The following is a 22,540-nucleotide window of genomic DNA, read 5'->3' on the forward strand; positions in this document are numbered from 1 at the left end:
CAGTTTAATTACATGATGGTTTTGCTTTTAGATATGAGTAATTACCACTAATTCATATAATCACCAAGTTAACAACATGATTGAGTTATCCACTGTTACCTCCTTGGTTTTATATCTAATAAATGTATTTTAGAATCCACTTGCATTAACTAACTAATGATTGTATGAACTAGTGGTAATATTGGTACTGAAAAGCATCACCAGAGCATAAGTACTCTGTACTCACAGTGCAAATGCCACATAATTATAGTCACTGTAGTGTAACCTTTGTCTAATGAGACTTTTCCATCTCTAAGTTCTTGATTCTGTTTAAATTTGTTTACACTGCCATATAAAATTCTCATGAAAATTCAGAAGTCCTAAACACAAAATCTTTTTGCCTGGCCGTTCGCATGATGATTAATGTTAGAAATCTGGTTGCTCTCCCAATACCATTGACAACAGAAGAAAAACTAATGAGATTTTATGTGCCCATCAAAATAAATGATTACCTCGTGGGCTAGGTTGCGAGCAGAATTTTGCAAGCCTGGATGTATGACCTTGGAAGGTAAAATTCTTGTATTTTTATGCTGGTGGAAAACTCTGTCAGACCTTATTGTTATTTACACTAAGGTATTACTGGAATTTATACCTACTTTCGGACTCCTTTACATTGCTAGTGTGGTGTAAAGCAGCCTAAATGTAAATGAGAATCAGGCTAAGTGGTTCAGGAGACAGGTATGGTAGATAATTTGATATAGACACAAGAACCACAAACTACATTTTTTAAGAAACCTGCAGCCTTTGATAATGTTTTAAGCAGGTCTGTCCCTGCTACGCAAGGAAAGTCTGTGTCCAACAGAAAGGACACTTTGCACAAAATACTGCACCCTAGATGCAGCTTAGCATGATGCTTGGTGGCAAAGGGTTAAGAATCTTGAAGTGATAAAGGTTCTTTCCAGTCAAGACAAACCTACTTTCTGAAAGCAGCTGGCTGCCAGTCTAAAGACTGGAGATTAAGATATTCAGGATCTGCAACCTGGCTGTGGGATTCTCCAGGGTGCTTTTTATGTGATCACATAAATGGTTTATCAGAGCCTTTTGTTAGAGGGAATTACATGTCACAGGAATATAATTTTTAAAGCTTTGTGATAAATAACTTGTCTAAATGCAAGGCTGGGAGTGGGGGAAGGTGAGAAGTGTTTAATCAGCCCTGTCAGCTCCATTTGCTGGTGAGTCTCACTTTTCTTTTTAAAGAGCCTCACGCATCCATCTGCAGAGATCTCACAGCTAACAACTCATCTGCACCAAGCATTTTTAAAAATAACCTAGGCCCTGGTAATTATTGTTGAGTAGATCTCAGCAAAAGGGGAATTCGCAGACGTGTAACAGCCTTTAAAGGCAGATGGCATATTAGAGCTTGTCATTCTTCTGTATGAGCCTTTGGGTCATACTGATCTGAGAACAGGTGAGGAAAGGAGAGAACAACTGGGTGTCTGGGGCTCATACCTGATGTGAAAATGATCTGGGACCAGTTCTTAGGGGCTGATCCTGGAGTTCTTACTCCGGTGAGTAGCCTGTTGGTGTCCCTGAGGCTACCTTCCTGTTTAAGGGTTTACAAAACTAGGCCCTGAGTTTTACTTAGCCCTTACTCGAGCAAAACACCCTTTGCAATGAGAACCTCCCAAGTCTGTATTAGTAGGAACATTGCCAGAAGACTGAGGGAAGTGATCATTCCCCTCTATTCGGCATTGGTGGGGCCACACCTGGAGTATTGTGTCCAGTTTTGGTCCCCCCCACTGCAGAAGGGATGTGGACAAATTGGAGAGAGTCCAGCGGAGGGCAACGAAAATGATTAGGGGGCTGGGGCACATGACACTTGAGGAGAGGCTGAGGGAAGTGGGGTTATTTAGTCTGGAGAAGAGAAGCATGAGGGGGCGATTTGATATCAGCCTTCAACTACCTGAAAGGGGGTTCCAGAGAGGATGGAGCTAGGCTGTTCTCAGTGGTGGCAGATGACAGAACAAGAAGCAATGGTCTCAAGTTGCAGTGGGGGAGGTCTAGGTTTGATATTCGGAAACACTATTTCACTAGGAGGGTGGTGAAGCACTGGAATGGGTTATCAAGGGAGGTAGTGGAACCTCCATCCTAGAGGTTTTTAAGGCCTGGCTTGACAAAGCCCTGGCTGGGATGATTTAGTTGGTGTTGGTCCTGCTTTGATCAGGGGATTGAACTAGATGACCTCCTGAGGTCTCTTCCAACCATAATATTCTAAGTCGTGTTGATCCCAACCCCATTGGAATGATTGTGAGTTTTGGCACCACGTTCAGTGGAAGCAGGACTGAGCTGGAGGATTTCATGAGCAATATCCGTAGGACAGTTAAACCATCAATGGGGCTGTCTAGAATTATTTGTCTCTTTACTTTAACCAGACTGAATGTTTAAGGACATAGTGTAACTATCGAAGAGTGAGCCAGGGAACCCTGGCATGGCCCCAAAGCTGAGGGACAGTGGGCATGGGAAACTGGGACCATCTCAGGGCTTCTCTGGGGTCTGCTCCCTTCTCAAATCCAGGAGCAGGGATCATCTTTTCATTATGTGTGTACAGCACCCAGCACAGTGGACCCTGACTGGGGCCTCTAGGTGCCACTGCAATACACGTAATGAATAATTAAATATTATCACTACATCTTTGGATATAACCCCAGTTCTCACCATATCTGGGGACAACAGTCTCCTGGACTGCAAACTGATTTAGCTTTCTTTGAGGTCAATGGGAGTTTGTGCTGTTGCCTTTAATGGGGGGGCAGGATTAGGCCTTAGAGAGCTCTCAGCTAAGAATTTAACTGGAAGCTTCAAGTTAAGTCCTAAGTTCATAGTTTGGCATTTAAATAAGTGGCTTGATTTTCAAAAGCGCTGAGCACCTAGTAGTCCTCATGAAAGTCAGTGGAGCTAGTGAGTTCTCAGTACATGTGAAAACGAGGCCACTTATTTAGGGGCCAGGCGATGGACAAACCTAATTTAAGGCCTCCAGGTCTCAATATTCTGACTACCCCCCTCACCGGGTTTCAGAGCTCAAGCAGGAACCTCTGGACTGCTGTTTTTAGCCCTGAAATGCAAGCCCGAGTCAGCTAATCTGCGCTCTGAGACTTGCAGCGGCTGGGTGTTTTGGGGTTTTTTTGCAGCGTAGTCATACCTGTATTACAAAGCTAACACGAGGGCAAAGGAACTGAAAAATTCTTAGGGGAAGATGAGAGAACAATAGGAATAAATAAATCCACTTCAGTACGCTTTGAGAGCAGTGTCATAAGCTGTCCCCAGCCTGTATATGGGCCAGAGGTAACTCTTTCTCTTGACTTTTTTTTTTTCATACGCTCCCATTGAAATGATAACCGGGGGCTCTGGCATGACATCACATAAGCCTGTGTCTGCAACACATCACGTCTCTATCTGTCTAACGTGCACTAATGTACTTTTTTTTGCTTCCTTATTTTGACAACTCTAGCTGGTGCCAAAGCTTTCTAGGAACTACTTGAAGGAAGGTTACATGGAAAAAACTGGGCCAAAGGTGGGACATTGTGTATTTTGTATTCATACCAAAAATGAGTTTGTTCTGTACTGCGTTGTGATCCACATAACAGTGGGGCCTAAAGGTAAAATTCACATTCCCCCGTGCAATGCATGAGTAAAAGAACTTGGTGTGGGACTGAGCAATTCAACCTGTCTCTCCCTGCAGCAGCCCCATGTCAGAGGTAGCACGTGCAACTGTTCCATATCACTGTGCCCCCATTACATGGTGTTTTGGACCAACAGATCCACCAGCTCAACCCCCTCACCGTGCTCCCAGCAAATCCCATGCACAGAGCCACCGTTGCTCGCTACTCTGTAGTGCCTTCCCCCGCCCTTGGAATGGAGGACATGTGGCTGGCATGCCTGCAGAATGGGAGGTTCCCCGCACAGCTGGCAGCCAGGAAAAGGGGCGTCTGAAGGCATTCAAGGCTTCTGTGAAAGCACAAGGAGTTGCTGCGTATGTGGGAAATGCCCCCATCACTGGACTCACTGCCAGTCTCAATCCAGGGAGCGGGTTTGGCTTTTCAGGCATCTTTGTCAGCAAGTGCAAAAGAGAGAAGAAAATCTCCTAGTGTGCCAAGAATTGAGTAATGACTTTTCTCTTTGTGCTTTGTATCCCTCTGGGGAAAAGAAAAGGCAAGGAAATGCTTCCGCTGTTGAAGCTGGACTCTCACCTTTCCTGTCAAGTAAATGCCCATTTTCACACTGTCTAGTATATGGACTAACCGCTTATGACTCAGAACCCCTTCTTCTTGGTAGCTATTATATGAGATCACCTCCCCCCACCAACTCATTAAAACAGGAGTGCACAGCTGCAGTGGGGTCACAATCAAGTGAAGGAGGAGCATTTTGAACAGTATAATCATCTCTTCATACATGAGTTAAATTCATTCCCATGCAGAGAGCTAGCACATGGCGTACACTGCTTAAGCCCACTAGGCATAGACCTCGTGCTGGCCTTCTTCATAGTGGTAAATGTCATCTGTGCATGAAAAAACCTTTAGGCCTGATCTGCACCTGGTTTTTGTACTGGTGTCACTATGTCCTTTAGGGGTCGGATTACCATTATACTGGTACAACCCCTAGTGTGGACACAGTTATACCAGTATAAAGGTGCCTTATACCTATAAAGTTTATTCCCCTTCCCGTACTGGAATAAGCTACATCAGTATAAGCACTCTGATACCAGTATCACTGCATAGACGCCAGGTACCAGTACCTCTTTAACTGATATAAAGTGGTGCAACTATTGTGTGTAAACAAAGCCTTAAAAACCACTGTGTGAAAAGGAGGATGCCATAATTTATGGCAGGCCCTGGATAGCAGTAATGTACGTACCATTGCTTTACATGACTTACATCTATTCTTTTTATGACTAGTTCCCCTAACAGCTGCTGCATGTTATGGGGCCTATCTTACTAAACAGCAACAGAGGATCGCCTTATATAGCTTGGTTAAGTGTTGGGAACTTCCCAGTCTTCTGCAGCATTTAGTGGGTGGAGGTGGAGTGCATCTTTCTAGATGCAGGAGCATTTCTTTAACATTGTGGAACTCGGTTTCTTATTATCTTTTAAAATTCTTTTTCTTCATTTTAAAGTGGGGCAGGGGAGCAAGAGATTGTAGTTGACAGAACAGGAACATTTCAGAAACCAAGGCCAGGTAAATTGGTTAGGGTCATTTTTGTTTCCTTCTGATGTCTATTCTGTGATCAGCGCTTATAGAACTGGGACATCTGTAATTAGCTCAACTGAGAGCTGCATGGGCAGGGCCAGACAGCTTCATAAAATGCATAATTTGCGTGACATGGAGCAGATTGCAGCCATCCACTTATATAATACGGAGCTGAGGTCTCTGGAGATTACAGATCCCAGCATGCAATTCTACAACTTGATCATGTGGATGGCTGGGTTGAGAGCATTCCATGCTGGGTTCTGCAAGGTACAGCTCCGCGTTAAAGATAAGGATGGCCACAGTCTGCTTTCTAGAACTCTGAGGGGCACATTTGATCTCCAGGCTATGCTTTGGACCTCTTGTTTCAGGGACAGGCGTTTGCCACCAACCCTGGTGACTCGCACACTTGAAGAGCAAGCTGACTTCAGTGTCGGCTCCAGCCATTAGAGCACTCTGCAAATGACGGTGTAATGAGGCTCCTCAAACAGCACTTTGCTTAGAAAAGCCCCATCTCATAGGCGCTGAGCTTTTCCCCAGGGGTGCTCCACTCCCACTCCACCCTGAGGCCCTGTCAACTTTCCACCCTCTCCCCCAAGTTCCTGCTCTCGCTCTGCCTCATCTTATTCCACCCCCTCCCAGAGGCTCCGCCCATCCCCACCCCCAAGGCTCTGCCTACGCACCATTCGCTGCTCTCTGCCTCCCGCAAGCCCATTCCCGAGCCGCCAAACAGCTGTTTGGTGGCACTCCTGATTAGCTGTGGCTGGTGTGTGCTGAGCACTCACTATTTTTTTTCCAGCACTCACAGAGTCGGCACCTATGCCCTGTTTTCATGTCTAATAGAGGTAAATGGGGCATTCCAAGAAAAAGCACAATCTTCTCCTAAACTATCCAACCCTGCTGGAGATTTAGAGCTGCAAGGGCCATGACATACCTGGACCAATGTAGAAATATGCTAATCTGATAAAAACACCAACCAATCATGAGATTTCCCAGACCTTCTAGAATTCAGTGGGATCAGCTGGTGAATTGACTAATGGTGACAGATCCACCAAAATTAATGAGGCCAGTAGCCTCGCCTTTTACTGCCTGTGCTACAATCTAGGGATCTCAAACTCCTGGGTTGGCTAGGTGCTGGTGGCGCTGCAGTTGGAATGAAGGAAGCATCTTGTGCCATTCTCCAGCACTTTTCTGGCTGTTAGAGGAATGGTATTGACATACTGGCTGGGAGGAATAGCTCTTGGACCGTGAGGAGCTGGAAGGAGGGAGGTAAAAAAGCTTAAAGGCAACCTGCACTGAGAAAAAACTGACTTATGTGTGTTTTTTTTTTTTAAATAAATATGGCCTTGAGTTGGTTTTCATTCCTCCTCCGCCCCCCACACACACACTGCCCCAAAAGCAGAACATTTGAGGGTTCTGCTTGCTTTCTGTATGAGAAATTCAGGTCTTTTCTACAATTTCTCTTGAGGTCGGAACTTCAGTAAACTGTGTTGCTATGAGACCCTGAATCTATTTACATTGGAAAATCAGGGGCTGTGGGATAGGAGGTTGCAGCTGATCAAACTGCAGATTGTAGCCACACAACAGCTGTGCTAGGATGGTGTCTCTTTCTCCTTGAAACATACGTCCCAAGGCATTTGTTTATCATAAGGTGCATAGAGGTCATTTTTCCCCCCTGAATCGGCGAATGCTGTACCTATAAGACCCAGTGTGGGAAATGTTGATAAGGAGGAACTGTGAGACAGCAGTGCCAGGGTGTGGGGAGGCACAGGCTGAGTGGTGGAGGAGGGGATATAAATGTATCTTAAAACAATTGTCAGATTAGCCTGTCAATTCTCTCTCCCTAAAACTCCCATTGAAATGAATGGCCCTGTTGTACTGGGAAGTATTAGCAGTATTATCACCCAGTGGGAGATAATAGCTACTCTGCCCTTAAGTTAGTGCAGAACCAGCCCTTTCTGAACTGACAGAGTACGTCTCTCTCACCAGAACTACCTTGAATGACACCAGGGCCCCGTAAATTCCCTCAACTTCTCTCCTTAGAAGCGAGCCAAGTTTCCCTTTGCCTTTGCCCAATCATTTTTTCTCCCCCCAACTCTTTAGCAAACGGAAGGCTTCAAGAAGCGATGGTTCACCATGGACGACCGAAGGCTGATGTATTTCAAAGATCCTCTGGTAAGGCAAGGGTGCTGGATCTCAGCGTGCGTCTGCATGGAATAGCCTGTAATGAGTTTGGTCTAATTGGAGAGTAAAGTGAAAATACTTGGGGCAGGTTGTTTGACTTTGGTCCAAAGCCCAGTGCACAATAGCCTGGTTTGCAGTTAGTCACTGACACATCCATGAACCCCTATTTAAATGGCTGTAAATGAGTCCCTTAGAATATCAAGGGTGGAAAGGATCTCAGGAGGTCATATAGACCAACCCCCTGCTCAAAGCAGGGCAAATCCCCAGACAGATTTTTGCCCCAAATACCTAAATGGCCCCCTCAAGGACTGAAGTCACAACCATGGGTTTAGCAGGCCAATGCTCAAACCACTGAGCTATCCTTCCCCTCTTCCTGACCTTTATTTCATTCACCAGATTTTTCTTTCCCTCAGCTCTTTTGCAGGGCTTTTCTGTGCTTTGTTGCCATCGGGGCTGGGATTGGTAAAGGATTTCAGGGGAGTCACTTGCCCAGTTCCACTGGGTTCCTATCTCCATGAGGCTTCTTTGAAAATCCCAAACGAAAATCTGTGCTAGTAATTAACGTTGCTGTGGTAGTCACAATATTAATTAATATTATCACTGAGAGGAAGGATGGGCCATGGCAAGGGCACTAAGCTAGGACTTGGGAGACCTGCTGTGCAACAGGCTTATTGTTTGACCTTGAGCAATTCACTTAGACATATACCCCAAGGAACAGGAAGGCTACCCTGCAGCTGGCTCAGGTACAGATACCCACGCTAGCTCTGATCGAGTTAGTGCGCTAAACGTAGCAGTGGAGCCACAGCAGTGCAAGCAGCAGGACTACGTACATGCATAGGGCTTTAGATGGGATTGTAGTTGGGGCTAGCCTTAAACCACATGGCGCCACCCCTTTGATAACTTTTGAATCTTAATTTTTTATTGCATTTGTAGCCCGTTTCATGACTTTGATGCATGATTTATCCCTGTCCTATGAGACAATAAATTTGCACGCTAGGATCTGTAAATCTGCCCGCTCTGCGCCCCACAAACCCGGCACCCCAGGCAGTCGCCTGAGTCACCTGCCCCTAACTCCAGCCATGGGGCTAGCCTGTCCCACCACTCACACAACTGTGGCTACGCTGCTCTTTTTGGCTGGGGTCTGTGTACCACAGCTGGAAATTACACCTCCAGATCCAGTGTAGACATACCTTTAGTTTCCCATCTGTAAAATGGGGATGATAGTGCTGCCCTACCTCATAGAGGTGTTGGGAGGATAAATACTTTAAAGATCGTGAGGTGCTGAGATACTCTGGGAATGGTAAGATAGTTAGACAGATGTTTATACCAAACACCAAGCTGTAAAGATTTTAATGTTGACCATGGGACCTTTCAAAGCACTGTAAAAACACTCATCTGCACCTCCTCCTTCTGGCATAGGCATGATGATTATTATCTCCTCAAAAGGCCTGATTCTGATCTCATTCCACTGGAGTCACTTCTCATTTATTCCAGTGTGTGATCAGAATCGGGCCAACCATGATTTATGTCACGTGATGAGTGCCTCATATCAAATCAATGGCAGAGCCGGGATTAGAATTCAAGGCTCCTAATCTCATGTGCTAAGCAACTGGCCACCCACCTATTTCTCTTTTGTCTTGACTGACAGGTCTGGTAAGAGAATAATTGCCGCACAGTCAGACCTTTATAACAGTACATGCAATGTTTCCACTTCACTGGAATTAATGACACTAAAGATTATATACGAGAGAGAGAGAGAGATTTCCAGCTAGAAAAACATCAAGCTGAAAAGTTTAAAATGCAGCAAGGAACGTGCAGGTTAAATGGTTGGAAAACTTCAAAAATAGAAGAGTCTGGGATTGGGGCAAGCTCCCGAGAGGCGGCAGAATCCCTGGGCCCAATCCTCAGATGGTGGAAAGCAAAAAAACCCCACTGAAGGCACGGAGGCAGTGAAATCAGAAGTCAATGGAATTGTGATGATTTACATCAGCTGAGGATTTGACCCACTCAGTGCTGTCCAGAGGATTCAGGGGGCCTGGGGCAAAGCGGGGCAGCTGCGCCGCTTGTACTCACCTGGCGGCGGTGGGTCTTTGTCGGCAATTCGGCAGTGGGGGGCCCTTCAGTCACTCTGCGTCTTCGGCAGCACTGAAGGCCTCCCATGATGAAATGCAGCCGAAGACCCAAACTGCCGCTGGGCCAGGGCTCACGGGGCCTCTGTGGGGCCCAGGGCCTGGGGCAAATTGCCCCGCTTGCCCCCCGCTGGGCAGTCCTGGATCCAATGTCTCTTGGAGTTGATACACATTAATGAGGAGTTTGGAGGGTGAGAGGTTAGAAGAATAGAGGCAGTAGCAGGTCTCTCTCTGAGAATGAGGTCAGAGCACAAAATGTGTCTGGATTTAGTACACCTGAAGTTTGGGCGGGGGGGGGCGGGGGCGGAATCCAGGGGCTTGGTTTGGCTCATTATTAAGTAGGAACTACAGTATTTGCAAAACTGAAATCTGGTGGATTTCAAACACCTCTAAACTTTCCAGGAGTCTGACCTTGAGAACTTGCTTCGTAGGCCTCTCTCACTGTTTTCTGTTGATGTGAGTGCTGGAGGATCTGCAGGGAGAACATTAATGTTAGTTTGCTGTGTGATCCATATTCCATATCACCTTGACAAGGAACTTTGAAAGGGCTCTGAATCATTTATTTATATCTTGTAGGATGCCTTTGCTAGAGGGGAAGTATTTATTGGGAGCAAGGAAAACAGTTACAAGGTCCTGGAAGGACTCCCACCATCCACCCAGGGAAATCACTGGCAGTATGGGATAACCATTGTGACCCCAGACAGAAAATTTCTCTTTGCTTGTGAAACAGAAAGTGATCAGCAAGAATGGATTACAGCTTTTCAGAAAGTCATAAGCAGGCCAATGCTGCCTCAGGAATATGCAGGTAAGTTACCCTGCCAGACTGAGACCCTTGGAGAATTAAGGCCTCCATTTATCCACCATACGTTAGAGAATTGGGAGATTGAAGAAGAGACAGAGCCTTCCACCTCTAAATCTAATCCAGTCTGTGTGGAAAGTCCTTACCATCTGCTGCCTGTTCAGTAGCTTATGCAAAATGTGTCAGTTTCCTAGTAGATAGGTGTCCACATCAACGGGACGATAGAAGTCCCTTAGTCCCATCTTTTGTCTCCTTGTCTTTTTGGATTGTAAGCTCTTCAGGGCAGGGGCTTTCTCTCCCTATGTGTATGTACAGTGGGGTACAATGGGGCCTCGATCACATTTGGGGTCTTTATCTGCTACTGTAGTAATAATGATTCCCATCACCACCACCTGAAAGTGGTACCACTCTCAACGGTATCGGCAGGCTGAGGAAATCTACCCTGGAGGTGGTACTGCCAGTCCAGAGTGGAGGCCCATTGGTAGGGGCAGCATAGGGGAAGCTCTATTGTGTTCTACCCATTCTCTGTGCCAGCCTCCAGCACCTTTATGAACACAGCATTCAGTTGAAGTTAAAGAAAATAGTTTATAAGTAACCTTTCATGAGAATCCACTTAAGTGTGCATAAACCTGCTTTTTAACAATCGAGTTAAATGCTGACAGATCACTGTAGACAAGGATATGTCGTGTTCAGTATCTTGTGAACGATTATCAGTGAATGCTTCTGGGATCATGGTTTAGCCACAACCAGGTGACGCAATGGTGAACACGACTCTGCAGTCGTGTTCTAACGCAACAACATTCTGCAGTGAAGACGAGCCCCTCCAGCCACTCATTCAAAGCTAAGCCCGGCTGGTGGATTGGATCCCAAAGGGTGGCGTGATAACCTGTGTTCTAACATCCATTGTATTGTCATTTTTGGTTTGTTTGTTTTTTTCATTTCAGTGGAAGCCCATTTCAAGCATAAACCTTAGCTGGGACTGTCGGAGCAGACCCAAAGAACGAGATTATGTTTACAACACAAGATGGTTTTATTTGAAATGTTTAAAAAAATAATAAAAGGAAATTAGAAAAATGTTCTTCACTTAATCCTGTTGGAAGCCAAGAAGTCAGCGGCAAACGTCACACGGAAGCTGCTGAGCCATAGCAAAACCAAACCTTGCACTTCTCTAGGTAGGCGCTGTGGGGCTGCTGTTTACAGCACTACCTAATGCTCATCCATAGACTTCACTTCCATGTGCCACCATTGTGTGTATCTCACTACATTAGGTAAAGAATTACCACAAATACCTGAGCATGTTGTCAACATAGTAGATTCTGAATGATGTGCACCAGGATGCCCCTGGGTCTGTGCTAACTTGTAATAATAAGACAACCCAGTCCAGAGTGGTCCAGAATGCTTTGTGAAACAAATTTGGCTGTATTCCGTAAGTAGCATTTTCACAGGGTATTGATGATTGACTTGAAAACATTAATGGCACATCCCAAAGATATGGTGTGCTTGACAGTCTGCAAACATGGTCAATGGCTAGAGATAACTGATGCAAAACATCCTATGGAATATGGAAATGAGCAATTTAGCCCTTGATGAGAAGGGAAGAAAAAACGCTTCATATTGTATCTCATATATATAGACCTCTTCAAAAAACAGTTATACTAATGACAACTGGGTTTTGGCTACATGCCTTTTATCTTCTGTAATGATTCAGTAGTTTAGATCAGGAATGGTTCTAATTTGGTCCTAGTTTTTCAGATCTGAACTTTCCCAACATTCTGGAGAGTCTGGACCTGGTATTGTCACAGGGGCAAATTTGTGAAGTTCTCATCCGACTCTGAAGTCTCTCAAAGTCCTCTAGTTTAGACACATTAGTCTTTGGGATATCTTCTCCTGGCAGGGCCAGGGTATTCGAATTCAACAGGGTTTTCCCTGATGAACTCACTGTCCCAACTCTCTTTTTAGGAAGCATTTTCTCATCTCCCAAGAGATCATTAAGTCCTAACAGAATATAGAGCACAAGCTTAAAACACAGAATGAAAAACTCCATTGTCTTTAAGTGAAGGGAATGATGAATTATAACCAGCTAGGGGAGTTTGAAGTTAGTGGTGACATGTCAGAAAGCAGTATAATATGCTCTGTGGTGTGGATGGTGCAAATGCTTTAAAAAGCAAGTAACATAAATACTGCTCTTTAGGTGCTTAAATTAAGGGTCCCAATGGTAAATTGCCTCTGTGTTATTCCATACAGACTGTGTATACTGGACAGGATCTCAGATGCTTCCTTTTTTATTCTGTATGGTGGTGAAGTGACTAAATGTTTTGCTTTTGTTCAAAGTATAATGATGAGGAAATGATTTGCCAAGAAATGTTGTTGACTCCAGAGCATTCTCCTCACAGCATAGTGTGGCTCACTGTTGCATAAAGTATCACTCCAAGCAAAGAGCTTTCACCGACATCCAGGATGCTGATGACAGGGCTTGTCTACTCTACCCGCCAGATCGGCCGGCAGTGATTGATCCAGTGGGGGTCCATTTATCGTGTCTAGTCTAGATGCGATAAATCGATCCCTGAGCACGCTCCCGTTGATTCCTGTCCTCCACCACCGCGAGAGGTGCAGGAGGAGTCAATGGGGGAGTGGCAGCAGTCAACTCACTGCAGTGAAGACACCAAGGTGAGTAGGTCTAAGTATGTTGACTTCAGCTACATTATTCACATTGCTGAAGTTGTGTAACTTAGATCAATTCCTCCCTCTCCCCACGTGTAAACCAGAGCTGAGGCAGAGATATGCAGCATACCTTGGAGAAATGAACTTAGCCCACACTTTGAACAGAATCCATTTAAGACTTGATCCTGCATCCCTTGCACAATGGAAGCGTCTTTGGACTCCAGTGGGGGGAAGGAATGCAGGATTGGGGGTATATTTAGGGCATGATTTACAGTGTGCAGATGTGCATGCCAGTTGCACAGATCTTTCCTTCAAACAATTCCTGCTGTATTGCCAGTGCCTGTCTATGACCTTAACATGCTATCTCGGCATTTCTTCAGTTGTGGAGAGGCTGAGCTGAATGAGGTACTACCCAAAACAAAGGGCTCTATTCATGGCAGGTCCAGCCAGATGTCTGTGCAGTGCATTGCAGAAGCACACAATTGCCATGCCTTGAAGAATATTGCATGTGCACTTCCTCGGAAGCTCAGCCAAAATGGCATTTGAAATAGTTTGGCTTCCGTGGTCTTGTGATGTGTAAATGTTGCTAATGACTCATTCTCAAGCTATCATAAAGGTGAATTTATAAATAAATTGATGTAATGTAAGTGACTGTCACACCTTGTAAGTAATGCTAACTTTATGTAGGCTAGTTTCGAATGGGATTTTAAAAAGAAATCCATGGGGTTGGCCTCCTTAGCTGCTTATCACAGTGCACATCGAGGAAATGCCCGTGACTGACAAAGGAATGTCAGCTCAGAGAAATCCCACAATGACTGTGGTGTGTCCCCGTAGGAACACTGCAGGCCTACGCAGTGGAGTGTGAGAATTAAGCATTCGGAGTCAGACAATAAGCACAGACAAAAACTCATGGTCCTTCAGCTGGGCACATGCAACTCTGGCCCTGTTTGTAGGGCATCATGGGTCTGATTATAGTTCAGAGCTTTCCAGTTTTACTCCCAAGAGAGATCACTGCTCTCAAGCTGGAGGGATTGAGCAATACCCTTCTATTCCATCTGCATGTTGCTATTTCTGTGCTGGGATGGGACCCAACAGTCAGACCACCTTTGAAATACACACTTACCCTCCAGGACCATAAATCTCCTGATGACCACGTTCCATGGCCTCAGACCCATCAATGTTCGTTGGGTTTTTATATCTACTCAACTCACACTTGAGCAATGATCTCCATTGTTATTTATTCAGCCCAGTTCAGAGGCCCAGCATGAGGCTTATACACTGCTTATGTCCAATCCTGAGGACTTAAGCAATGCATATGGCTTCTGTGGAACCTCTGCACAAGGGTAAATTTCATTGTAAGTGCACTGAGAGCTTTGCTAAATCATAATAGAAGGAAGCATGGAGCCTGAGAGGGAATGGAACAGACAAGAGTACGTCTACACTGCAAAAACGGGCAGACCTGCGGCAGTCAGTCCCAGAATCCAGGTAGCTGATTTAAGCACCTGGTACAGGGCTAAAAATAACAGCGTAGATGCTTAGGCTGGAGCCTGGGCTCTGAGACCCCTTCCCCATTCCTGGGTTTCAGAGTCTGGGCTCCAGACCGAGCCCATATATGTACACTGATATTTTTAGCCCTGTAGTGTAAGCCACGAAAGCCTAAGTCGGTTGACCTGGGCTCTGAGACTTGCTACTGCAAGCCTTTTCTGTGCAGTATGGACCAACCCAGTCTAGTGGGGAAAGACGATTATGAAGGGGGAGAGAGAAAAATTTCACTGAAAAGGTAGATCCAGAAACAAGCGAGGCCATCCAGCCAATCTTTTGCGGGTGCTCTTCTATCTTTGGTCCCTGATTCATGTTTCTTTATCAAGCGTTGATTGCGGCAGTAAATTTCTCTCTCTCTGCCTCGTACGGCATTCAGCACAGCAACAAATCAGAGGAGGGGGATGTGAGCCCTCCCCCAAGGATTTAACCCTCGGGTCAGTACAAAATGATGCCATTTGAGTGGTTTAGATTTGATATACAGAGTTGGCTGACATTAGTGGGCTTCCCAAGGCTGTAAGGAGGAGGGGAGGGTGTGTTGAAAGGCAAGGAATGGGGGGGGGGCTGGATGCAGGAGGAGTTCTGAGGATAGGGGCAGTGTGGAAAAATTCAGCAAGGGAGAGACAAAGGAGGTAGTAAGACAGGATGAATGGGGGCCCGTGGAGAATGCAGATCCCATCCCACAGCGCTAGACTGTGGAGAGTTCACATACGGGGGGAGGGTGACTCCCATGGCCTGGAGCAGGAATCCACCTGTGTATGTGATGCTGGAATTGGGCCTGTTCTCCATGGCTGCAGTCTAGTCCATTATATGTCAAATTAAGTGGGGCCGTGGGTCAGCAAAAATGTAGACAACCCTGCCATAGAAAGTCAACAGAGTCTCTCAAACGATCTCACATTCATTTCTTTCTAGCTAATCTCACTTACCTCGTGCCCCTACCTGTGGCATTTGAGCTCAACCGAGCCTCATTCATAGGCACAGCAAGCTATAGACCATCTGGCCAATGGCAGGATTAAAAATAGGAGGCCTAGTTCTCAGTTACAACACGGCCATTTTATACTGCTCTGTGGAGCTACCTTAAAAGGCCTCCCTGAAAACACTACAGGGCCTCCGTGGCTGGTAGAGGTCTCCCTACCACTTCCCCCTGTGGCAGGGCTGTGGCAAGAGAACGGTACACTATAGCTATTCTCTATTTACCTGGGCCATAGGGGCCCTTGAGGCTGCTCTAACTTGCACCCAGGGCTTGCTCCAGACCACAAAGGTGGTGTGAAGCTAAGTTCCCCTCCACCAAGCACAAGAACAAAGTTACTGAGCGTCAGGATATGTAGGAGACAGCCACCAGCCTGAGGCTGCCATGGTAGTGAAACCAAGTCAGTCACAGTGATTTTTTTAACTGGATAGAGTGATTCTGTCCTTAACCCTGACCACACTTTCCTTACAGATTTTTTTGGGGGGATGGAGGGAGAGGGATCTTTTTAATGACATACTTAGCCTGTGCCAAGAGCCTTGCATGAATGAATTGTCACACAAATCAAACGTTTTTGGCAAACAAATATTGCACTCAACAAAAGGTCATCATGACAGATTTACTTGCTGTAAGTATTCATTATCAGTCACCCCACTGGCGTCCAGAGAAGACTCCCCGAGGTCTTAGATCAGTTATTTTGTGTCACTCGGTTGTGAAAAGAGCTGAATTTGGTTTAGTGCTTGGGGGAGGGGGAGAGGGGAGGACTCCAGCTTGAGGCATGAGATTTGATCTTTCCAGTTCTTTTATACTGACAGGTCCAGCACAAACAGTTCGACCCATTGTATCCTATACATTCCTTTACAGCTCCTTGGCCGACATCAGGTTTGCTTGTGCTACAAACTGGCTGTTGCACTTTTTTTAACTATAATTCTCTTTATTTGATTTGTCAAAAGCTGCTTAAAGTGACATTTCAACATAGTTGCAGAAAATTGTGACTAAAGGAAGTCTTGGAATGTCCAGGTGGATCTAATGGATATTAGTACTGTATATAACATGTTTTGAATTTTTATCTGAACTAATGAAACATGTCCACTTAAATAATGGAACAGTACATTTGAGTGTCAAATGCATTTCTTAAGTTAGTGTTTGTAATCGGAAAGCCATCTTGTCAGTTGTATACATTTGTTATGTCACTGGTAATAAAACTGTGGTACTAAATGGCATTCGAACCAATAAATTATTATGTCAAATCAATGGGAGATGTTGTGTTAAGTCTGTGGCACAGGTGATATAAAAGGAGATATGAGCTGTACATAGCCAATAGGTCGGTCTTAATTTATAGGTGCTGGAGCTGGGGGGAGCTGCCGCATCTCCCCCCTCCCAGCTTGTGGTTTTCATCCTAAACAAGGTTTACAGATTGGGGCAATGGCTCTTAGCACCTCCCCACTGTACAAATTGTTCCAGCGCCCCATCCAAATCGCCTCTTGCAGCAGTGTCTATGCACTGTCTCCTGCAGTATGCTCCTAACTGACCTCACTTGGCCTGGAACTGTAGCATTTGACTCAGGACTGTCAAATACAAACGCATAAGCCTTTGCTGCTTGAGCCTCAGTTACCTGGCTTAGGCAGTTTTTGATTCTCCTGCAGCATCTTGTGGCCCAGCCCATAGAGGGGGAGACTTACCCACATTTTGCTAATGGGGAAGGGGTCAGGAGTTACATATTTTTCTTCCCTTTTGGTGTGGGTATCCTTGAAATGGATGGACTGCTTGATTCTAGCCAGTGCTAGGTGTAATGCTGGCAGCCAGCTGTGTCCATGCCCTGCATCAGGAAGCTCTTGAGCCAAACTGCTCAGTAAGAGGACAACTGTATGCCTTACAAAGGATAGTAATGAGCCTCTTATGCTTATCAGTGGTGTGTGGGAGCCTTTGTGACAGGCCAGAAGCCCACTGGGCTAGGCATTGGACCGTCCTTATTGTCACGTGCAGGAGTAGCCACCTCGGCTGTGGTAGTGTTAGCTTTTTACAAGCTATTAAGGGTTGGGCTTGATTAATACTTGGATGGGAGCAAATGTAAAGTATTGTCACAAGTGGTGGTGAAGACTCAGGCTCTTCCTCCCATGGAGTCGCTACTGAACTGTGGCTGTGGGTGGTGGTATGAGGCACCATGCTGCCTCTTGCATGAGCATTACCGTTAGCACAAGTGGTCGGGCCAGAGCCCAGGTCCCCTTTTCACCCTGGCTACACTTAAAAGAACTCTTTGGCCAGTATAAGCTGTTTCTCTGCAAGGTGGGTTTACATGTCTAGCCCTGGCAAGAGCCCTTCTTAGAGCAGACTCTTCACGAGCATAGGGCTGGCAAAATTCCAGTTTGGGTAAGTAGTGTTGCCATCACTAATTACCCAAAAGTGGTTTCCACTTCCTGGGCTGATATGTGGGGTTCTGCAGTATGAACTGATTCCTGTCTCTGTATGTGACCATACCTATAACGTGGCAGCGCCAAGGGGTTAAAAGGCGTGCCATGCATGAATTGTCTCCAAAACGCAGGATTTGAACCTCCCTACCTTGCTCAGCAAAAGTGAGCACTAGCAGAAACCATGAGAGGGTCAGGTCTGCCAAGCCAATGCAAGGAGCTGGCTAAGGACATGGCAAAAGTGGGTAAAAATACTAACGAACGCATGATTCCACTGCACCATGCTGCCCCCCCACCCCAGGTGTCTGCAGACCATTCAGACACCAGTCACTAGGTGTAGGTTAGGAAGGTCTGATTTCCACCAAGTAAAACCATGCTGGTCAAAGCTGAGGGTCTTACCCCCCGCCCACCTGACTCCAGCATGCCCTTTTCAGTGCCATTCCCCCATAATTATTGACGGCAGCATATACCCCATAACTTACTAGCTTGCTTTGCTAATTTGCAGTTTTTCAAGCAGCAGGAGGGAGGTTGGTGGGTGATGAATACAATTGACTCAACCACCACGACTTGGTTGTCAGTAGAAAGTTTTCCTTCCTTTCTGAAAGCTGGTTCTGGGGAAGATGCCAGGAAAAGGCATTCGCTACACTGAAGCAGTGGCATTAGAAGACCTCGTCCCTTAACCCCAGCATGTAATGGACGGTTGTGAAGTGGTATATGCTCCAGTGAGCAAGCTGGCACTAGTATTCGTGTGAGAGGCAAGAGAGAGAGCTCTTGCTATGGCTTTATATAAAGAGAAATGTAATGGCAGCTATTTCTATTGGTCCTACAGGTGTAAATCCCCGTTGAGGAAGGAACATTGGCTTCCTCTGGGTCGCATACAGTATGGGGTAGCGCATCAGTGCTTAGCTTTAAGTGACGCTAATTAGGTCTTTGCTGTTGAACACCCAGGTACTTCAGAGGCAAACCTCCCAGCATTAATTCTGATTCCTGCCGCCTCCTCCGCAACCTCACAGAGTTTCGCTGTTTCCTTTTCTCACGGTAACCTTTCTACAGTAATAGGCCCTGGCTTCACAAGACGGCTGATCACTTCCTGCCCCAAATACACTGAGAAACTGGGCATTCCCCCGCACTCACTGACTCTTTCAGAGGACAGGGGCCAGTAGGCCATGGCACTGCCAACACGGCACCACTGCCACAGCTGGTTTGGGGTGTGTGTGCATGCGTGTATGCAAGTCACTGCCATTTTGCTTTTCACCTGCTGAAGGGTAAATAATCCAAGCCAGCTGGGGCTGAAGGGAGGTGGGAAGAGAGGGGAATGGCTAACATGGCAGACTAGGTCAGTGGGCAATGATGACTGGCTTGAAAATGCAGCCCTAGATAAAGTGCAGCTACAGCCAGCGGTCACAGAGCTTGAGCTGCAGCTTGCCCTTGTCTAGGCACTGGGTGGGCCTCGTCTTTTTATTAACACTGGGCTACAGGTGAGGCTAACTGAAGGGGTTGGCCCATGGCAGAGTTTGCCAAGCCACTGTGCTGACCTGCGGTCATATGACCCAGGATCTATTCTGGGTTTGAAGCGACTCCTCCAATGTGGGTCATGCTCAGTCAGTCCTGCCCCCTCCCCGCCACATTTCCTCTAGAGGCCCCACCTACGCCCAGAGTCCAACTGTACTAGGCACATGCACATCCTGTCCTGAGGTGGTTACAGTCTAAAGTGGCAGGACAGATTTTTTTTTTTTGGGTGGGGGGAAATATCAGGGAATTGATGTCCTGTCTGCTGCCCTGTCTGGCGCCTTTCCAAGCCCACAGGTTGCAGCTGTGCTGGAGCCTACCTGCTGAGCAGTGGCACAGCACGCATGTCCTGAAGGGTAATGAGGCCTATTTGGCCACATGCTACTGATGCTAGACGGAGCTGCTCCAATGCTCAGCCAGCTCTGGCCCTTACCTGAGCACAGCTTAGCGCCAGCAGCCTGGCTGGCTGCAAAAGGCAGAGGAGCAGCCATGCCAAAGTACACGTCAGCACTGATAAATATGGCAGGCGCAGCCCACACACGTGCGCTATCACCAAGGCAGCCGTGCAGCGCATGGGTTATGGGCCCATTGCAGTTCCGACAGCCTGGCCTGGCTGAGGCAGCACTACCATTCAGCTCAACCTCAAGCCAGCACTTTGCCCCTCCAAGTAGAGTTGCCCAGGCTACCACCTTCCCTGAGGGCCTGTCCCTGCCCCGTCCCTTCACTGAGGCGCTGTTTGGGGGGGGGGTGCGGGCTCTGGGGTGGGCTGTGAATGAGGGGTTCAGGGTACAGGAGGAGGCATGGGTGCTGGGCTGGGGGGGGTGTAGGTTCTGGTGTGGGGCTGGGACTGAGTGGCTTGGGGTGCAGGCGGGGGCTCTGGGTTGGGGCCAAGAGGTTCGGCGTGTGGGTGGGAGCTCAGGGTTTGGGATGTGGGCTCCAGGAGGGAATTTGGGTGCTGAAGGGGATGTTGAGATGGGGCTGAGGGGTTCGGCGTGCAAAAGGGAGCTCACGGCTGGGGCAGGGGGTGAGGGGTGGGGGCTCTGGGCAGCACTTACCTCAGGCAGTTCCTGGAAGTGGCTAGCATGTCCCTCTAGCTTTGGGGGGTCCCAGAGAGCTCTGCATGCTGCCCCAATCTGCAGGCAGCACCTCTGCAGCTCCCATTGGCCATAGGGTAGGAGCAGCATGCAGAGCCGCCCCTGCACCTAGAAGCCAGAGGGACGTCAGCTGCTTCCGGGAGCCATGCAGAGCCAGCCGCTGTGGCCAGCCGGACTGTTAATGGCCTGATCAGCTGTGCTGACTGGCACCACCAGGATCCCTTTTAAACTGGGTGTTCCAGTCGAAAACCTCCAAGTGCTGCAAGATTGCATGATTCCCATGGTAGCCCAAATAATAAGCAAAGCTGGGTGACAAGCAGTGAGACTGTAGCAGAAGCTGCCAGCAGCCGCTTGGCGTTTCCCAATACAGCACGTTTCACAAGCCCCTCGCTGCAGAGACATATTTCCTCATTTCCCTGGGGGGGTTGGGGGGGGCGGAGGGGGGGGGTGGGCAACAAATGGTGCAAATAGCACGTGTGTCTCATTAAGAAGATGCCTGTCCTGCTCCCTTTGCTGGATGGCAGATCAGCTTGAATCTCAGACAGGCTCCCCTGCAGCTGAACTGATGGGATATGGCTATTCCTCAGCTGTTTACAGGTACTTGCTCCTTCCGTCCAGGTTAATATGATCTGCTCTGCCCAGGTTTGGCAGCATCCCTACCTTGCCGCTAGCCTATGTCCCGTTTGTTTTTCTTTGTATTACAATTCAGTGCATTGTTATTGGCATAATGAGCTATGCACCTGTGGCCAAAGGGTAAAGAACAGTGCTCGACTCTTTGGATAGCCACCAGTGGCAGGTATAGCGTCCCTAGGACAGCTTACTATATGTAGCTGTTGATTCCCTGGGGCTCTTCTTTCCCAACTGAGTGGCAGATTGGTACCCAGGGTCAGGCATGGTTTGTTATCATATTTGGATGAGAAATCTTTTATGAGCCCTGATAATTTGAGACACTCTCTTTTCTCCTACTTCCTGGTGTGCGACTGGGCTCTCACCCGCTCCTCTGGCACGTCAGCAGCACGGTCGCTCTTCAGTGCTTTGTGCCGCCCCATGACAGGAGCACATGCAGGCCCCAGTGCCGATCAGGGCACCACTCTGCAAGGGGCTATACACACACACAGACTGCGAGGCAACCACTGCCCCCAAAGCACTAACTAGACAAAGGGCAGAGGGGGAAAACCAAGGTACGAAAAGGTGAAGGGATGCACCCATGATCCCACAGTAGGTCAATGCCAGAGGCTGAAATAGAACCATGTCTCCTGCCCTGTGGCAATAGCCACTCGAGAACACTGTCTCCACTGAAACTGCCGCCAGCCCATCAAGATTACTGGGTTTAATCTCTCGCTCTACATATCAATTATTAAACCCTAGTGCTCATAGCACATTATTATCAATACATTAATTTCTAAGGTGCCCAGCACCACAGTGTCTAGGCATACTTTATATGCAGTGCCAGAGTAAACACAGATTGCCTTCTCCCCCCAGCCCTCAAATATTATGGCACCAAACTAGCTAATGTTGCAGTCCCATGCAGGTGGATGCAGCTGGCTAAAAACCAGAAGCGTCTAAAGCCCACTTAAGCAAAATCCCCTACAAAAAGAGGCGTTTTACACTGCGCTAACAGACATATATCTAGGGGCACCAGCACCCTCTTCAACCCTAGGAGATGGTGTGCCAGCCAAGAGAGGTACCATGATGTGCATTGGGGCAGAGATGGGCTCAGATACTTGGGCCCCAGGGACACCTGGGCCCTAGGGACAAGGGTCCAGATCCTCAAAGTATTTAGGTGCCTAATTCCCTTTTAAATTGATGGGAGTTCAGCACCTAAATACCACTGAGGATCAGGGCCAGCACCTGAAATTCCTTGCAGCGTGAATAGGCAGCCAGTGCAAATTATGTAGAAGAGGTTAGATATGCTTTCTGTTTTGACCTACTTAAAAAGCACAGTTAGCCAGTACCAGATACTTCAAAGGACAGGTCAGGAAACCCAGCAGTAGGCAGTTCTAGGATAATCTACTTGCGGGGGAGGCAGTTTC

At 47.2% G+C, this 22,540-nt stretch overlaps 1 protein-coding gene across 1 annotated transcript in view; it reads left to right on the top strand.

Moving 5' to 3' along the window:
* Window positions 1-11,360, top strand: part of ADAP1 (ArfGAP with dual PH domains 1) — a 100,025-nt gene extending 88,665 nt beyond the window's left edge. The window contains exons 8-11 of the mRNA XM_032771006.2: window positions 3,485-3,547; window positions 7,321-7,392; window positions 10,107-10,335; window positions 11,274-11,360. Of these exons, the coding sequence (XP_032626897.1) occupies window positions 3,485-3,547; window positions 7,321-7,392; window positions 10,107-10,335; window positions 11,274-11,302 (393 nt within the window). The 3' untranslated portion in view covers window positions 11,303-11,360. The remainder of the gene's footprint in view (window positions 1-3,484; window positions 3,548-7,320; window positions 7,393-10,106; window positions 10,336-11,273) is intronic.
* The last annotated feature ends 11,180 nt before the right edge of the window (window positions 11,361-22,540 follow it).

The sequence above is a fragment of the Chelonoidis abingdonii genome, chromosome 9 (assembly GCF_003597395.2).
Source record: "Chelonoidis abingdonii isolate Lonesome George chromosome 9, CheloAbing_2.0, whole genome shotgun sequence".
Taxonomy (NCBI): Eukaryota; Metazoa; Chordata; order Testudines; family Testudinidae; genus Chelonoidis; species Chelonoidis abingdonii.